Here is a 17,803-nt window from a genome sequence, read left to right as displayed (position 1 = left end):
CAACTGTAAACTGTTCAGTGATGAAAGCTGTTTTCTATATCGTGCATGAATCATGTTGGTGTAGTTCACTTGAAAGAGGGTTAAAGGGAGAAAAAGCCATTTATTTAAAAATACCAAACAATTATTCTTAGTATTTATATTTATTTGATTTGTTATTAGTCCTTTCTTCATTTCAGTTTTCTTTCTATCAGTTTGTTTTGAGCACCAATACTAATTTGGACATTGGACCAAGTCCTTGTCCATGTCTTACCATTTTGAAGAAATGGCTGCAATGCTGCAGAAAACATTTATTGTTGCAATAATCTAGCTTGTTTTGTTAATGCACTATGACGTTGTCTGAAATAGATTTGCTGGTGTGGGGTCTCCTTGTTCTAGCTTAGCTTGTGTTCGGTTACATGTATCTTCATGCTTCCTTGTGTTCTCTTGGTGGTTGACTTGACTGTGTGTTGTGTGTGTTTTTATTTCCCTTTGTCCAAACCCTTCCATCCAAACAAACTACAGACAGACAAGGAGGGTTGCTACTTCACATAGGATGCTCTGAGTTGAAATGCCTTAAGTATTTCACAATAATTTGGAGTGGCATATTTAATGTATTTTCTCTCATGATTCCGTAATTGAATAAATCTATTTATCTAGAAATAACACAAGATGTTGGGGGGATACCTCATTATGCATAGGTTGGTGGGGATGCTTTTCATGCAAGTTGTGTTTTCAGAAGAAAAATTGTCGTTTGGAAGGGTGAAAAAGTGTAACGGGCTCTGTCTATAGCCAACGTGGTGCTGTTGATCTTCATTCCATTCCATTCCATTCAATTTAGAAGATTCCCACACTCTGCTTTAATCTAGTGAACAGACTGACCAGGTGCAAATGTTTCAAGATGTAAACCTCGGTCATTGCACTCCTAGCATGGCTAAACCCCTCACTGGCATAGAGGAAATATGATACTTTTAATTTTCATATTTATCCCGGATCATTACCAGTTTTACAGTTTGTTTGACCTCGGTTGTATATGTCACCATATTATATCGGGATATTGGGTGTCTCCATTCAGAGCATACGTTCCTCTGTCCAGCTATGTTAACTCTTCCCATATGAATTAATAACTGCATTATTAGGTACTTTGTATTGCTGGCAAATGCTGTGTTTGTGTGGTTAGGTTAGGAAGGTGGCTAACATGATAAACTTGAGCTATTGATCTTGTGTTTTTCTGGTGTGATACTCTAGGTAGTAGTTTTACACCTGGGTATAATAAGCCAACCACCTGTTTTCTGTGTGCTTTTTCTTAATAATAACAATGTATTCATCTTACATATATCTCATTGGAATGAAGCTGACTGGTCTTATTTTAATTTTTCCTGCTGTCACTGTCTTTACCCCATGTCTACTTCCTGGTCAGGTCACATGGTCTGGAAAAAACTCATGGCCTTATGGTTGTCTCTAGTTACCACAGCCACAAAGTCAAAATTGGCTTTATAATAAAAATGTATGAAAACAAGAATTATATTTTTGGTATTCATTTAAGGTTTGGCATAAGGTTAGTAGTGTGGACCGGGTAAAGTTTAGAATCACATTTTAAAAGATCAATTGTAGAAACAGGAAAAAGTCTCTGCACACTTCCAGTCAGATGCAAATGTATTTTAATTTTAGCTGAGCTTTTGGTCAGTCGACCATCATCAGGACATGATAAATTGTAGAAGTAGACAGAGTTTTTATGACTTTGGATGTGGTAAATAGTGACAACCTGGCCTTACCTTTGTCCTCTGCAGACCATATACTGGGTTGTTACTGCAGAGGAAAAGTGTATAGTATAATAACTCAAGCTGGTGAAGGGGAATGAACAGTAGAATCCTAAAGCACAAGCTTTCTAATGCATGTCCTCCTCAGGTTTTCATATGTGCACATGGGTGAAGCTGCAGACGTGTTTAATATGAGGCTGTACCTTGAATATTACAGATATGTTTCTTTGCTGCTGATAAACTGTTGTTTAAACTAACCTGCCAGTGATTAAAGGGAAGTGGCCATCTTTGTACAACACACTGCTGTTTTGCTGTAACTGCGCAATGTGTTATGAGCTGGAGTATTTTATAGACACTAGAAGTATTTACCAATAATATGAAAAGCAATAGCTACATTATAATGAAGAATAACATGGATCAGTGAATGTTGTGGAAAATCTCTTTAGGTTCACTTTTGATGGATTTTGTACTGTATTTATTACTAATGAGGATGCAAAAACTTCATAGCTTAACCCAAACTGTTCTGTCTCCTGTTTTATTTATTGTCTGATTGTATATGATCTTTTTCTATGTGTTTTTCAAATAAACTCCCTGAAATGCTGAAAAGAACTGTTTTAAGGATGATTACATTTTTCAAAAAATGTATTTACCTAGAGAGTTTTCATCTGTATTTATCATAGCTGTCTACATATCACGATAGACGAGGCTGGTAGTAATACCGCACTCAATGAGCTGTATTCTGCCATAAGCAAACAGGAAAACGCTCATCCAGAGGCGGCGCTCCTAGTGGCCGGGGACTTTAATGCAGGGCAACTTAAATCAGTTTAAATCATTTCTTTTTTCTTTCTTTTTTTTCACCCCTTTTTTCTCCCCAATTTCATGGTATCCAATTGGTAGTAGTTACAGTCTTGTCTCATCGCTGCAACTCCCATACGGACTCGGGAGAGGCGAAGGTCGAGATCCATGCGTCCTCCGAAACACAACCCAACCAAGCCACACTGCTTCTTGACAACACCCATCCAACCCGGAAGCCAGCTGCACCAATGTGTCGGAGGAAACACCGAGGAGTACAACACATCAGTCACTGGCTTTATCAATAAGTGCATCGAGAGATGGGTAACGACGCATCGAGGGTGACTGTTGTTGATGTGTGCAGAGGGTCCCTGGTTCGCGCCTGGGTATGGGCGAGGGGACGGTCTAAAGTTATACTGTTACACATAGCATATGAAAACCTGCTCCTTACTCTTGTTGTCGTGGCTCTTGGACTACTCTCCCAAGATGAGGATGTCTTGGAAGCGGAACACATCTTTGGACTTTCACTCAAACTTGTATCTGCTACCGCCCTCCTTCAGTGCCAGCGTACCAGTGTCCCTGTAATTCCCAAATACTATCTGGAACAAGTTGGCATCAGTGCCCGGAACAAAGGTGGATAGGGGAGATAGGATGATGTCGGTGGTTCTCTTCACTTCTCCACCAATAGGACAAACATACCACCAAATTATTATTATCTCATATAGCACTGCTGCCAGCTCACAGATCTTAGTCCTTTTGGGCCCTTTGGTTTTCGACAGCCAGTTCTCATAGGTAAACACAGACACTCGGGCTCCCGAGTGACGCAGCAGTCTAAGGCACTGCATCTCAGTGCAAGAGGTGTCACTACAGTCCCTGGTTTCGTGGTCTCTCATCCGGCCGTGATTGGGAATCCCATAGGGAGGCGCACAATTGGCCCAATGTCATTCGGATTTGAATGGGGTAGGCTATCATTGTAAATAAGAATTTGTTCTTAACTAACTTGCCTGGTTTATAGCCTTGCTACTGTATATAGCCTGTCTTTTTACTGTTGTTTTATTTCTTTACTGACCTATTGTTCACCTAACACATTTTTTGCACTATTGGTTAGAGCCTGTAAGTAAGCAGACTACCACAAAAGCTCTACTTCCTCTCTGGCAAAAGTCTAAACGGGATCCTTGGGACGTCCCAACTCTGACATTACCCCATTGAAGTAAGGGTTAAGGTTAGGGTAAGGGTAGGGGTTATGTTTAGGGTGTAGGGTAGGGACGTTTCAAGGATTCCGGATAGCACTAACCGAGTTGTCGTGGCGGATACGGATCTTAAACACCTGGCCGAGATCCACCACCTCGATGGAGAACTTATTCACCAGGGCGAGACAAATAGGAAAGGGACCCATGTAGTGAAGTAAAATCAACCTGACTGCTCTTAATCACTATGATGGACTGAGAGAGGCTTTAGGGAATTCAGAAACAGACACACTTTGCATTAATTAGTTAACCTTTTGAAATTACACGGTTTTAGCAATACTGTGCTGTCTTTGGTTTTAGTATTCCATGAAACGATACGGTAAACTACATGGTTTCTTTGCAACTTAATGTAAAGTGTGACCAAATAATAACACACATACTCTTTCAAACTTTTTGATGTTGCTCTGACTTGTTGAGTTTGCATTCCCGTGTCTCCCAGGTCTCCGTAGATGGTGAGCAACACTTTTCTGTCGTTCACTCCTCCGTACGTGTCACCCGTTCTGACAATGCAGTGAATCATCTTCGCCGGCAGGATGGGGCCAGAGCTGCACAAACCCCTGGGTAGAGCAGACTGCAGGGCGGCTGGGGCAGCCTTCTCCTGCTATATTTACCCACCTGAAACAGCCACTAACCTCATAAACAATTATTACCACTGGGTTGTCACCTGACCAGAAGAGAAAGCCCATGTGAAAATCGAGAACATGCCAGACAATTCTGTCACTCTGCCATTGCTTTGGTAAACACATTGAGGGATGAGGCTGGAGAAATGTCCAGTAACCACTCTCAAATTGATAGACAGAGATATATATATATATATAAACATTATAGTTTTAATGTTTTGAGACAATACAGTGTTTATTTACAATTACTTTGTTTACAAACAATGGACTAAAACAAGCTTATATTTTGGGTTCTGATGACATTTAAGTTATAATAAGGTATATAATTAATATAATCAACAGGTATATAATTAATTTATTTTGACTCCCTTGTGACATGTCTCCCGGATGACCATTACAAAACATTACCTCCTAAATCTTTCCATCAACTTCCATGTAGTCATGATGAAAGTCCTGAAACAGATGCATAAAGACAGAAGTTAACAAACGCTAGGCACAAGCATGGGAGAAGAAAATTATACTGTAAATGTCTCCTCCTTTTTCTGGACAGAGTTGTGGCAGTGGCCTCGACAGGCCACTAACAGTTGCTGTTCCTATCTCTCGAGGCTAAGTTGGCAGCTGGCATGAATGCTGATTGGCTAAAAGCCGTGGTATATTTAAGCAATAAGGCACGAAGGGTGTGGAATATGGCCAATATTCCACGGCCTAGGGCTGTTCTTCTGCACGGCGCAACGCGGAGTTCCTGGATACAGCCCTTAGCCGTGGTATATTGGCCATATACAGTTGAAGTCGGAAGTTTACAAACACTTAGGTTGGAGTTGTTTTCAACCACTCCACAAATTTCTTGTTGACAAACTGTAGTTTTGGCAAGACGGTTAGGACATCTACTTTGTGCATGACACAAGTAATTTTTCCAACAATTGTTTACAGACAGATTATTTCACTTATAATTCACTGTATCACAATTCCAGTGGGTCAGAAGTTTACATGCACTAAGTTGGCTGTGTCTTTAAACAGCTTGGAAAATTCCAGAAAATTATGTCATGGCTTTAGAAGCTTCTGATAGGATAATTGACATAATTTGAGTTAATTGGAGGTGTACCTGTGAATGTATTTCAAGGCCTACCTTCAAACTCAGTGCCTCTTTGCTTGACATCATGGGAAAATGAAAAGAAATCAGCCAAGACCTCAGAAAAAAAAATTGGAGACCCTCCACAAGTCTGGTTCATCCTTGGGAGCAATTTCCAAAGGCCTGAAGGTACCACGTTCATCTGTATAAACAATAGTACACAAGTATAAGCACCTTGGGACCATGTAGCCATCATACAGCTCAGGAAGGAGATGAGTTCTGTCTCCTGGAGATGAACGTACTTTGGTGTGAAAAGTGCAAATCAATCCCAGAACAACAGCAAAGGACCTTGTGAAGATGCTGGAGGAAACCGGTACAAAAGTATCTATATCCACAGTAAAACGAGTCCTATATCGACATAACCTTAAAGGCCACTCAGCAAAGAAGAAGCCACTGCTCCAAAACCACCATAAAAAAGTCAGACTATGGTTTGCAACTGCACATGGGGACAAAGATCATACTTTTTGGAGTAATGTCTGATGAAACAAATATAGAACTGTTTGGCCATAATGAACAACGTTATGTTTGGAGGGAAAAGGGGGAGGATTGCAAGCCAAAGAACACGGTCCCAACCGTGAAGCACAGGGGTGGCAGCATCAGGTTGTAGGGGGGTGCTTTGCTGCAGGAGGGACTGGTGCACTTCACAAAATAGATGGCATCATTAGCAAGGAAAATTATGTGGATATATTGAAGCAACATATCAAGACATCAGTCAGGAAGTTAAAGTTTGGTCACTGTTACGGATACCAGTATCCTGTGTGTGTATCCTGTGTGTGTGTGTTTTCTCTCCTTCTCCCCTCACAGGTGAAAATCATCACTCCCCAATCAGTTACCAATCAATCATCAATCAGAAGACACACCTCCTCCTGTTTTCCTACCCTATCACAGTTCCTTTCCCTTGGTTTAAAAACCCTGTCAGTAATTTACTCTACAGTGCAATCTCTCTGTAAATGCCATGTCTGTAGGTCTCTGTGTTTCACTCTCTTGTTGTGTATTAACCTCTCTTTTGTTTGAGCACCTCCATAGCACTTTGTCATCACCTGTGAGTATTGTTTTGGTTATGGTGTTTGTTTGCTGGTGGGAAAAGGGGAAACCAAGACAAGTCGCCCATGGGCATACACTACCCGTAGGTAGACTTTGTTAAATACACTAGTTAGAACTGGGCGGACAACCCACTGTATTGTTGGTTGGTTAGTTAGCTGTTGTTAAAGTAGGCTAGTCTAGCTTAGTTTTTTTTTTTTTGAATACTTATTGTTTCTTTCCTTGGGTCCAGCTCAGCCCCTTTTCCTGCTCCCCCCCCATTACTGTGTGTTTTCAAATAAACCTTGAGTTTGACGGTAGGTTTCAGTTGTCCTGGTTATTTCGTTCACACTTTTGCTTTGTCACTATTATAATTTGCATGAGTTATGTTACGGGTGTCATTACCACCCCCACCTAGACTGTCGGGCCAAAAAGGGATCCGTAACAGTCACAAATGGGTCTTCCAAATGGACAATGACCCCAAGCATACTTCCAAAGTTGTGGAAAAACTGCTTAAAGACAACAAAGTCAAGGTATTGGAGTGGCCATCACAAAGCCCTGACCTGAATCCCATACAACATTTGTGGACTTCAACTGTACAACAAACCCCTGAGGTGTCCAATGTAATTAAAGCCATAAACATCTGTTTTGTCAAACCCGTGGTATACGGTCTGATACCACAGCTTTCAGCCAATCAGCATTCAGGGCTCCAACCACAGAGCTATACCACGGGTATGACCAAACATATATTTTTACTGCTCTAATTATGTTGGTAACCAGTTTATAATACTATACAACTTGTATACCAGAATATGCTACTTACATTTAAACATACAGTATTAATTTAGTGACTTCAATTGCTAGTGAAAGGAACAAATATTATCTGCTCTTGTGTCGCTACAGCATACCAGTTTGCTGCACCGGAATAAGTACGGACTGAATTTACTGCAACTCAATACCCTTTTCCGTCCTCTATCGTGTCTACTTCGTCAAGAAGATGGTAAGCGCGAATGCAGTGTCACATAAATCTGATATCATCCTCTTTAATTAACGTAATCATTTGATCAACTACATGTTTGTTGTGAAGATGAAAGCATTGAATTATGGCAGACCTCAGTATTTCATGGTGTTAGGTTCATAATCGCTACAAACCCGATTAATAGACTAACGTAACAAACACTTAACGTTAGCTACTGTATGTCAGACGCTCAAAGTAGATGGGTATCTTCCAAATAATTTTCAATCAGCATCTCAAATTGACTGCTATTATATGTCCCCATAAATTAAACGATTTTGACAATAGCATTCATTAGTATGTCCATGTCATCCTACAAAACAAGGTGGAACCAGCTAGCACCATTCAACATTAGCCTGTTGACGTTAGCATGTAGTTAACGTAAAGACATTTTATGTGATGTTTTGAATGAAGTGTAAATTCTAATTAGTCACCATAAATGTGTTTTCACCTGTGTCACAGACGAAGGGAACGTCATCATTTGGTAAACGTCGCAACAAGACGCATGCCCTGTGTCGTCGGTGCGGCTCCAAGGCATACCACCTTCAAAAGTCCTCTTGCGGAAAGTGTGGCTACCCCGAAAAGCGCAAGAGAAAGTGTGAGTGGCTCGTGCTGTTGTCTTGGCAGATAGTTTAGTAAAATAAGATCAGTCAATTTGATCAGTCAGTGCAGTCCATTCATGTTACCAGTAGGGACCATCAGTGACACTAGCTGGATGGATGGATGGATGGATGCTGCAGGTCAACTTACCAGAGCTTAACCTGTCAAAAGTTTCCAGTGATACATATGTCAAACAAGCTGAAAAATTCCAGATGTCCTCACATGCAATAGTGACTTTTTGCACTTCCAGACTTTTGTTTTGTGGGGGTTTGGTCAAGCTGACCATGTTGTCACGCTGATGTATGTGTCTGTACAGCGGTTTTGCTCTTCATTGATTCTATAACACGCTCATCCTTACACTTTTGCAGATAACTGGAGTGCCAAGGCCAAGAGGCGCAACACAACCGGGTCTGGCCGTATCAGACACCTGAGGGTTGTCTACCGCAGATTCAGGTGAGTCCAACATCCTCCCTGCAATGAATTTCAGGGCTGATTTGCATAATACATCAGGTGCAAACAGAAGAAAATGTTTCCTCGGAATACAAAGATGAGCTGTTCTTTAGGCAGGAGTATGTACCTCCATTTTTCCAAAGCTTGCTTTTTTTTCGTCTGTTCAATGTGAAATTTGTATCATTTTTAACTGCAGAGAAGCACCTAATTTGCCCCCTTAATCTGACCTGCGGAATCAGTTGAGACGAATCTTGTCTGTCCTTAATTGGCCCAATGTAACCAATATGATATCGCTAGCTAGTTTTGCCAAGGTGGATTAGGTTGCTCTGCACAGATGCTTTTCAGTGCTGGGTTGAACCCACTTAGTTTGTTTGATGTTGAGATATGATCATCTTACAATACACCAGGAAGAAAGGTGATTTTATTTGGAGTTGGTGACTGTTAAACTACTCATGAAATGTTTTTCTGTGTTATAAATGGTGTCACTGACATGATTTGACAAGTGCCCATTGCTGTGAGTGACTGAAGTGCTTGCTGACTAATCATTTTACCTTTGATATTGTGAATGCCAAATTGGAATGCTTATTTAATGCAGTGCATTCAGAAAGTATTCAGACCACTTGACATTTTCTACATTTTGTTGCAGCTCGGGATGCACCGATATGACTTTTTTTGGCCGATACCGATAATAAATATTTTCCTTGCCAAATAAAAAGATATCGATAACAGATATTTTACATTTTAGTGGTCATTTAAGCATTCTAGTACAGTTAAATAGTTAAAACACACACATGGATGCAGCGGTCTAAGGCACTGCGTCTCGGTGCAAGAGGCGTCACTACAGACCAAGGTTCGAATCCAGGCTGTATCACATCCGGTCATGATTGGGTGTCCCATAGGGCGGCGCACAATTGGACCAGCATCATCCGGGTTAGGGGAGGGTTTGGCCGGGGTAGGCAGTCATTGTAAAATAACAATTTGTTCTTTAACTGACTTGCTTAGTCTATTTTTTTTACACATTAAGTATTTGAGACCCTTTGCTATGAGACTCGACATTGAGCTCAGGTGCTTCCTGTTTCAATTGATCATCCTTGATATGTTTCTACAACTTGATTGGCACCCCCCTGTGGAAAATTCAATTGATGATGATTTATAAAGGCACAAACTTGTCTATCTATATAAGGTCCCTCAGTTGACAGTGCATGTCAGAGCAAAAACCAAGCCATGAGGTTGAAGGAATTGACCGTAGGGCTCCGAGACAGGATTGTGTCGAGGCACAGATCTGGGGAAGGTTACCAAACAATGTCTTTAGCATTTAAGGTCCCCAAGAACAGTGTCCTCCATCATTCTTAAATGGAAGAAGTTTGGAACCAAGACCCTTCGTAGAGCTGGCTGCCAGGCCAAATTGAGCAATCTGGGTAGAAGGGTCTTGGTCAGGGAGCAAAGTACAGAGAGATCCTTGATGAAAACCTGCTCCAGAGCACTCAGGACCTCCGAATGGGGTGACGGTTCACCTTCCAACAGAACAACGATCCTAAGCACACAGCCAAGTCAACGCAGGAGTGGCTTCACGACAAGTTTCTGAATATCCTTGCGTGGCCCAGCCAGAGCCCGGACTTGAACCCGATCTAACATCTCTGGAGAGACCTGAAAATAGCTGTACAGCGTTGCTCCCCATCAGCAGAGAAGAATGGGAGAAACACTCCAAATACAGGGGTGCCAAGCTTGAAGCATCATACCCAAGAAGACTCGAAGCTATAATTGCTGCCAAAGGTGCTTCAACAAAGTACTGAGTAAAGGGTCTTAACATGATTCTTAACATGTTTTTGCTTGTTCATTATATTGTATTGTGTGTAGATTGATGGAAAAGAACAATTGAATCCATTTTAGAATAAGACTGTTACAAAATGTGGAAAAAGTCCAGGGGTCTGAATACTTTCCCAAATGCACTTTACCTGGCACGAGTAGATGTTGCTATGTATGTTGCTAGTGAACTACCAGACTCATCACATTACTCAGACCTAAGACTTGATGTTAGATTCAGTTCAAGTTTTGTCACGTTCAAAATACAGTGAAATGCCTTTCTTGCAAGCTCTTTCCCAACAATGCACTAATCAATATCAGTAGTAAAAATATTATACTATAAAGTAAATAGAACAAAAACACACACATATATATATATATTCTCCTGTTTTTATATATATCTATATGTGTAAGCTCTAAACATGGTCAGTTCCAATATCAGATTTACAATGTGCCCATATACTGGATTGGGAGAGTAGTATATCCTCCTATGACCAGTGTTAATCCATGCAGAAATTGAACTTTTCAGGTTATTGCCGACGTATGCTATTTATTTGGAAAATATTTAATTGATCTGAAGATTTTAAAGGTATCAAATATCATTTTTTTATTTAACTTGGCAAGTCAGTTAAGAATAATTTCTTATTTACAATGACGGCCTACCACGGCCAAACCCTCCCCTAATCCGTTTGACGCTGGGCCAATTGTGCGCCGCCCTATGGGACTCCCGATCACGGCCAGTTGTGATACAGCCCGAGATCGAACCTGGCTCTGTAGTGACGCCTTTGACCGCTGCGCCACTTGGGAGAAAGGAATATTAGCATGTGGCTCATGTTCGTAATGGATGGGGTTACCTACCTGTAAAAACATTTGAGACCTAGTAAGGGGCACTGTATGTGTGTGTACACTGAACAGAAATATAAACGCAGTAATTTTAAAAGATTTTTCTGAGTTACAGTTCATAAGGAAAGCAGTCAATTGAAATAAATTCATTAGGCCCTAATCTATGGATTTCACATGACTGGGAATACAGATATGCATCTCTTGTTCAAAGATACCTTAAAATAAAAGGTTGAGCCGTGGATCAGAAAACCTGTCAGTATCTGGTGTGACCATTTGCCTCATGCAGTGCGACACATCTTTCCATAGTGTATCAGGCTGTTGATTGTGGAATGTTGCCCCACTCTTTTAATGGCTGTGTGACATTGCTGGATATTGGCGGGAACTGGAACACGCTGTCGTACACATCGATCCGGAGCATCCCAAACGAGCTCAATGGGGGACAGTGAGTATGTAGGCCATGGAAGAACTGGGAAATTTTCAGCTTCCAGGAATTGTGTACAGATCCTTGCCGGCATGGAGCCATGCATTATCATCCTGAAACATGACGTGATGGTGACAAGAAGAATGGCATGACAATGGGCCTCAGGATCTCAACACAGTATCTCTGTGCATTCAACTTGTCATCGATTTAAAATGCAGTTGTGTTCGTTTTCCATAGCTTATGCCTGCCCATAACATGGGGCTCTTTGTTCTGCCATCTGCCCGGTATAGTTGAAATCAGGATTAATGCGTTAACCTGAGCCGTTTTTCGACAGTTTGCAGAAATTCTTCGGTTATGCAAACTCTCTGTTTCATCAGTTTCTCCAAAACAACGTTGGATGCGGCTTATGGTAGAGAAGAACATTAAATTCTCTTGCAACAGCTTTGGTCAACATTCCTTCAGTCAGCATGCCAATTGCATGCTTCTTCAACTTGAGACATCTGTGGCATTGTGTTGTGACAAAACTGCACCTTTTTGTGGTTGTTTATTGTCCCCACCACAAGGTTGCTACCATGTTGTGTTGCTGCCATGCTATGTTTTCTTAAGTCTCTCTTTATGTAATGTCTCTTTTTGTGATGTGTGTTTTGTCGTCTTTTAATTTTATGTATTTTTAATCCCAGCCCCTGTTCCCGCAGGTGGCCTTTTTCCTTTTGGTAGGCCGTCATTGTAAACAAGAATTTCTTAACTGACTTGCCTCGTTAAATAAAAAGTAAAGATGCACCTGTGTAATGATCATGCTGTTTAATCAACTTCTTGATGTGCCGCACCTGTCAGGTGGATGGATTATTTTAGCAAAGGAGAAATGCTCATTAACAGGGTTGTAAACAAATTTGAGCGAAAAGTATGCCTTTTTTTGTGCGTATGGAACATTTCTGGTATCTTTTATTTCAGCTCATGAAACATGGAACCAACACTTCATATTTATTTTATTCTTATTTCACCTTTTATTTAACCAGGTAGGGTAGTTGAGAACAAGTTCTCATTTACAACTGCGACCTGGCCAAGATAAAGCATAGCAGTGTGAACAGACAAGAGTTACACATGGAGTAAACAATAAACAAGTCAATAACACAGTAGAAAGAAAAAGTCTATATACATTGTGTATAATCATGCAAAAGGCATGAGGTAGGCGGATAATTACAATTTTGCAGACTAACACTGGAGTGATAAATGATCAGATGGTCATGTGCAGGTAGAAATACTGGAGTGCAAAATAGCAGAAAAGTAAATAAATATAAACAGTATGGGGATGAGTTAGGTAAATTGGGTGGGCTACTTACCAATGGACTATGTACAGCTGCAGCGATCGGTTAGCTGCTCAGATAGCAGATGTTGTGTGTTCTATATTTTGTTCAGTATAGTTAACAATTAATTGTCATGCTTCCTCAATGTGTTTTCTCTGGTCTTTTCCAGAAATGGATTCCGTGAGGGAACTGTCCCCAAGCCCAAGAGAGCAGCAGTGGCTGCCTCCAGCTCTTCTTAGACTCTGAGTCTGAAATAAAGTCATCATAAAATGACAACTTCATCGCCTCTCGTCCTCTTTGGTCAGTTCTAAGTTATACAATGAAGATAAGCAACATTGAAATGTTCTCTGACTAACCCTAGCAGCAACCAGTAAGTCATGGGACTTTCAGTTGTATCACTAGAACTTGTTTGATGGAAGGGTTTTCCTGCTACCAGCAGAGGGACACATTTCTCCATGGTTTTTGTTTCTAGAAGATCAACAAAAGAAACATCTGAAATAATCCACTGTTATGCTAAACATTTTTCTGCCTTTAAAGTACAACAGTCAAAGGCAGAAATGTTTAGGGATGTCACAGTATTGCGATTTGACAAAGGAGACACGAAGGACGGAAAAAACATAGATATTTAGCAGTTCTATCAAGAAATATGTTTCCCACAACTCATACTACTAGATAAGATGTGAAAATGTCATGGGTCTCAGTGACTCCATGGAGTGAGACTAACTGCTATGGTAACCAGTAATCTGATTCAATACATTTATTACAAATCACTATGTTTGTCAGTAAATTCAAAGGGTTTCACTACGGCTGCTATCCAGGCGGTGATCCTTGTGGTTAACCAAACATTATGCTGTGTCTGTTTTCAATAGGCCCAAACCTATACATCCTCGAAAGCAAGAATGGGCATCTCCTGTCCTCTGGGGCCTGATTGGTGTCACACTTTTGCCCCAGCTAACACACCTGACAACAATTTTCAACAAATCATGATCTTCAGTTTAGGATGCAGTTAGTTTAATCAGCAGTGTTTTGCTAGGGATGGGGGATAAAAGTGAAACCTCTTCGGCCCCTGAGGGCTAGAGTTGCCCTTCCTTGCTCTATAGCTCACAGGTGACACTCAGTTTGCCAGAGCAGATGTCCATTCGGCTTTCCTGCATGGCCACTCAGTGTCTCAAAGCAATGTTTTACGGCCTCTTCCTTTCACTGAACATGATCACTTGAAGAAATTAAGAAGTCCATGTAACAAGACATTTATTTATTTGGGTGAAATTTGGCCCATTCCTCGGGACAGAGCTGGTGCAACTGAGTTTGTGACCAAGCTTTAACTTCCTGACTGTCTTGAGATGTTGCTTCAATATATCCACCAAATTTTCCTTTCTCCTGATGCCGTCTATTTTGTGAAGTGAACCATTCCCTCCTGCAGCAAAGCACCCCCACAACTTGATGCTGCCACCCACGTGCTTCACGGTTGGGATGGAGTTCTTTGGCTTGCAAGCCTCCCCCTTTTTCCTCCAAACATAATGGTCATTATGGCCAAACAGTTTTATTTTTGTTTCATCAGACCAGAAGACATTTACCCAAAAAGTACCATCTTTGTCCCCATGTGCAGTTGCAAACTGTAGTCTGGCTTTTTTATGGCAGTTTTGGAGCAGTGGCTTCTTCCTTGCTGAGTGGCCTTTCAGGTTATGTCGATATAGGACTCGTTTTTACTGTGGCTATAGATACTTTTGTACCTGTTTCCTCCAGCATCTTCACAAGGTCCTTTGCTGTTGTTCTGGGATTGATTTGCACTTTTCGCACCATAGTACGTTCATCTCTAGGAGACAGAAAGCGTCTCCTTCCTGAGTGGTATGACGCCTGCGTGGTCCCATGGTGTTTATACTTGCATACTATTTGTACAGATTTGGAAATTGCTCCCAAGTATCAATGAGACTTGTGGAGGGTCTCCCATTTTTTTTCTGAGGTCTTGGCTGATTTATTTTGATTTTCCCATGATGTCAAGCAAAGAGGCACTGAAGGTAGGCCTTGAACTACATCCACAGGTACACCTCCAATGACTCAAATGACAATTAGCCTAATCAGAAGCTTCAAAAGCCATGACATAATTTTCTGGAATTTTCCAAGCTGTTGAAAGGCACAGTCAACTTGGTGTATGTAAACTTCTGACCCACTGGAATGTGATGCAGTGAAATAATCTGTAAAAAAAACAATTGGGGAAAAAAATGACTTGTCATGCACAAAGTAGATGTCTTAACCGTCTTACCGATGAAACACTTAGGTTGGAGTTATTAAAACTAGTTTATGTAAACTTCCGACTTCAACTGTAGGTGGTAGTGGAGTGTTATTTCATTTGAACATGTCCATGTTACTGTTTTGGAGACACCTGACACAAAATGTTGAATTGGAATCTAGGTCCCTGATATTAGTAGCTGACCCCGTATAAGGTGGGAGTGGTGTTTTGCTTTACAGTGAAAGTTCTCCATTTTATCCAGTTTCCCATTAGCCCATGGCATAGTAGATCTCCAACAGAATTGGATTTCCGTGGCTGTATATGCTTTTTTCTATCAGAATCCAGAAGGAGCTTCATCAACAAAGTAGCTGGTCGTCTTTACAATGAAGACTCTAAAAAGACATTAAAAATAAACACTGTGGTTAGTCCATACAGGATGTAGAGGCGGAAATGAAGATAGTTTATCACAGCAGGAAAGGAGAAGAACGTGTCGGCCAGAGCGTTTAACGTTTGGGTAAAAGCCCTTGATAGTGACAGTTGATGATGTGGTTTCTAAGATTAGGGTAAGTTGTTTAATTATTCTGGAACATTTTCAAACTAGAGGTCACGGGTGAGGAGAGTATGATAAGCATCATGGTGACGTGTGTCTGTCAGCACTTAGGAGGAACTTTACCTGCGTTTTGTTTTCCTTACTGACAGTGTTGCAAGAAGACAACACTTTTTAAAAGACAACTTGATATGAAGTGCATAAAACGAGGGATTTTACTCCAATGTAGTCTGTTGGTGTTGATGGGTTCTGACTCAAACTTGTAATAGTGTTAATTATCAGGTATCCTATTGAAATAGAGTGCTATGGTCTAGGGCCTACACCATAAGTTAAAGTCTGTAGGAGGAATGTGTATGGTGGTGACAATTAAGCTTGGAATGTACTGAGTGAAGGAAACACGATCACATGCTGGCAGGCACCGATAGTGGTGGAGAGATGTGGTTTAGTGAGGAAGGGGGCCGAGGTCAGGTCACGTTAAGGGAGGAAGGAGAGGGAGATTCCACCCCAAATTGGGGTGTGTGTGTACATACATACATACATGCATACATACACACTACCACTGGTGGAGCCATGTCTTGGTCTTATGCAGCTGTATGACCTAATGGGGGAATAAACTTGGTTTGAGATTTATTAAGTGTCCGTGAGTTTTATTAGGTTCATTTAGAACCTAACAGTATGTCAGCATCAACTAAGTACCAAAGGTAGCTGGACTTCAGAGGTCCCTTTTGTAAGAGGGGTAATATAGCCTACCAATGGATCCATATCAAACAGCCTGAAGGAACAGTTTAATACCCGCATCACTTAACTTCCTGCCTAGCAATACAGATCTAATGTTTAGAAGGAAGGAGGACACTTCACCTAAATTGGGATGTATATACTTGTTCTGGTGGGAACATGTCTCTGTCTGTTCAGCTGTCTGACCATTTGGGTGAATAAACATGGTTTGAGCTTTACTAATCGTCTGTGAGTTTCTACTCGGTTCATTTAACACAATTCTTTTTTATTTAGGCTACTCCTTTAGTTTCCACTCTGATTCAAGTGTTCTGGGAGTGTTTACACAACCAAATGGTTTAAAACAGAGTTCAACCCAAACACTTAGACCTCGCTGTCATGGCCATCTTAATTCCGGTAGAAACTCCTCACAGTGCATTGAGTTCTATTTGAAATGTTCAGAAGATGGTTTACCTCTGACGTGTGTGATAGAAAAGGGAAAAGATAAGCCAACCACTCGGATGCATAACAGCTTGACTCTTTGTTATTGTGGGACAGGGTCGTTGCAGTTTGGAATTTCACTGAAAGGAAACAAGTGAATGTTGCTACAAAGGATGTGGGCCCTAGATGTTTGTCCTTTGAAATTGTTGAATAAAGAAACCACTGGCACAGAAGGTCTGGGGTTGTTATTAGTGCAAAGTTCAGAAGGATCAAACCTTCAAATGTATATTGACTGAACCTAATGTTGGTTACGTCATTATTGATTATCAAACCCAGGTTTGTTATTAGGCAGCAATGTTCTTTTTTATGTTCACATCAGCTCAAAGTGAGTAAACTGGAATGTCTGGTCCCATTGCCTTGTTTGCTCAACACATTCAGGGGGACTTATTGGTAGGTTTATTAATTTCTATTTCACATCTCCGTGATGGTGAATTCCCGATTAGCACACCTAAGCCGGAGGATCGAACCTTGGATTTTATAGTGTGTGTGTAGCACAAGTTTCAGCATGTCCTTGGATGATACGGCAATTTGTTAGATTCCAAAACCTGATCCTCAACCAGTGAATACTCAACAGGAAATATGTTTAGGGTTCCAGGTGAACTGTAACAGATGTTAAACTGACATTTACATTTAAGTCATTTAGCAGACGCTCTTATCCAGAGCGACTTACAAATTGGACATCTCAAAGTACTTTGCTGAGAAAGTATCTCTGTATTACATGATTAATATAATGATAATACAATGAAAAACAGCCAAGCACATTGCTTATTCTATTATTCTAACAAAGAAGTTATAATTCAGCTATTCTAAGTATAATGAAATATATATATCCTTATC

General features: G+C 40.8%; 1 protein-coding gene across 1 annotated transcript; it reads left to right on the top strand.

Annotated features, from left to right (window-relative positions):
- The first annotated feature begins 7,454 nt into the window (after positions 1-7,454).
- On the top strand, positions 7,455-13,256 carry LOC135513837 (large ribosomal subunit protein eL37-like). The gene is made up of 4 exons (XM_064936793.1): positions 7,455-7,544; positions 8,022-8,157; positions 8,528-8,612; positions 13,150-13,256. The coding sequence occupies exons 1-4, from the start codon at positions 7,542-7,544 to the stop codon at positions 13,217-13,219; spliced, it is 294 nt and encodes a 97-aa protein (XP_064792865.1). The 5' UTR covers positions 7,455-7,541; the 3' UTR covers positions 13,220-13,256.
- The last annotated feature ends 4,547 nt before the right edge of the window (positions 13,257-17,803 follow it).

Source organism: Oncorhynchus masou, chromosome 25 (genome assembly GCF_036934945.1).
Source record: "Oncorhynchus masou masou isolate Uvic2021 chromosome 25, UVic_Omas_1.1, whole genome shotgun sequence".
Classification (NCBI taxonomy): domain Eukaryota; kingdom Metazoa; phylum Chordata; class Actinopteri; order Salmoniformes; family Salmonidae; genus Oncorhynchus; species Oncorhynchus masou.
The sequence above is the reverse complement of the archived record's forward strand: the minus strand, read 5'-3'. Positions and strand labels throughout refer to the sequence as shown.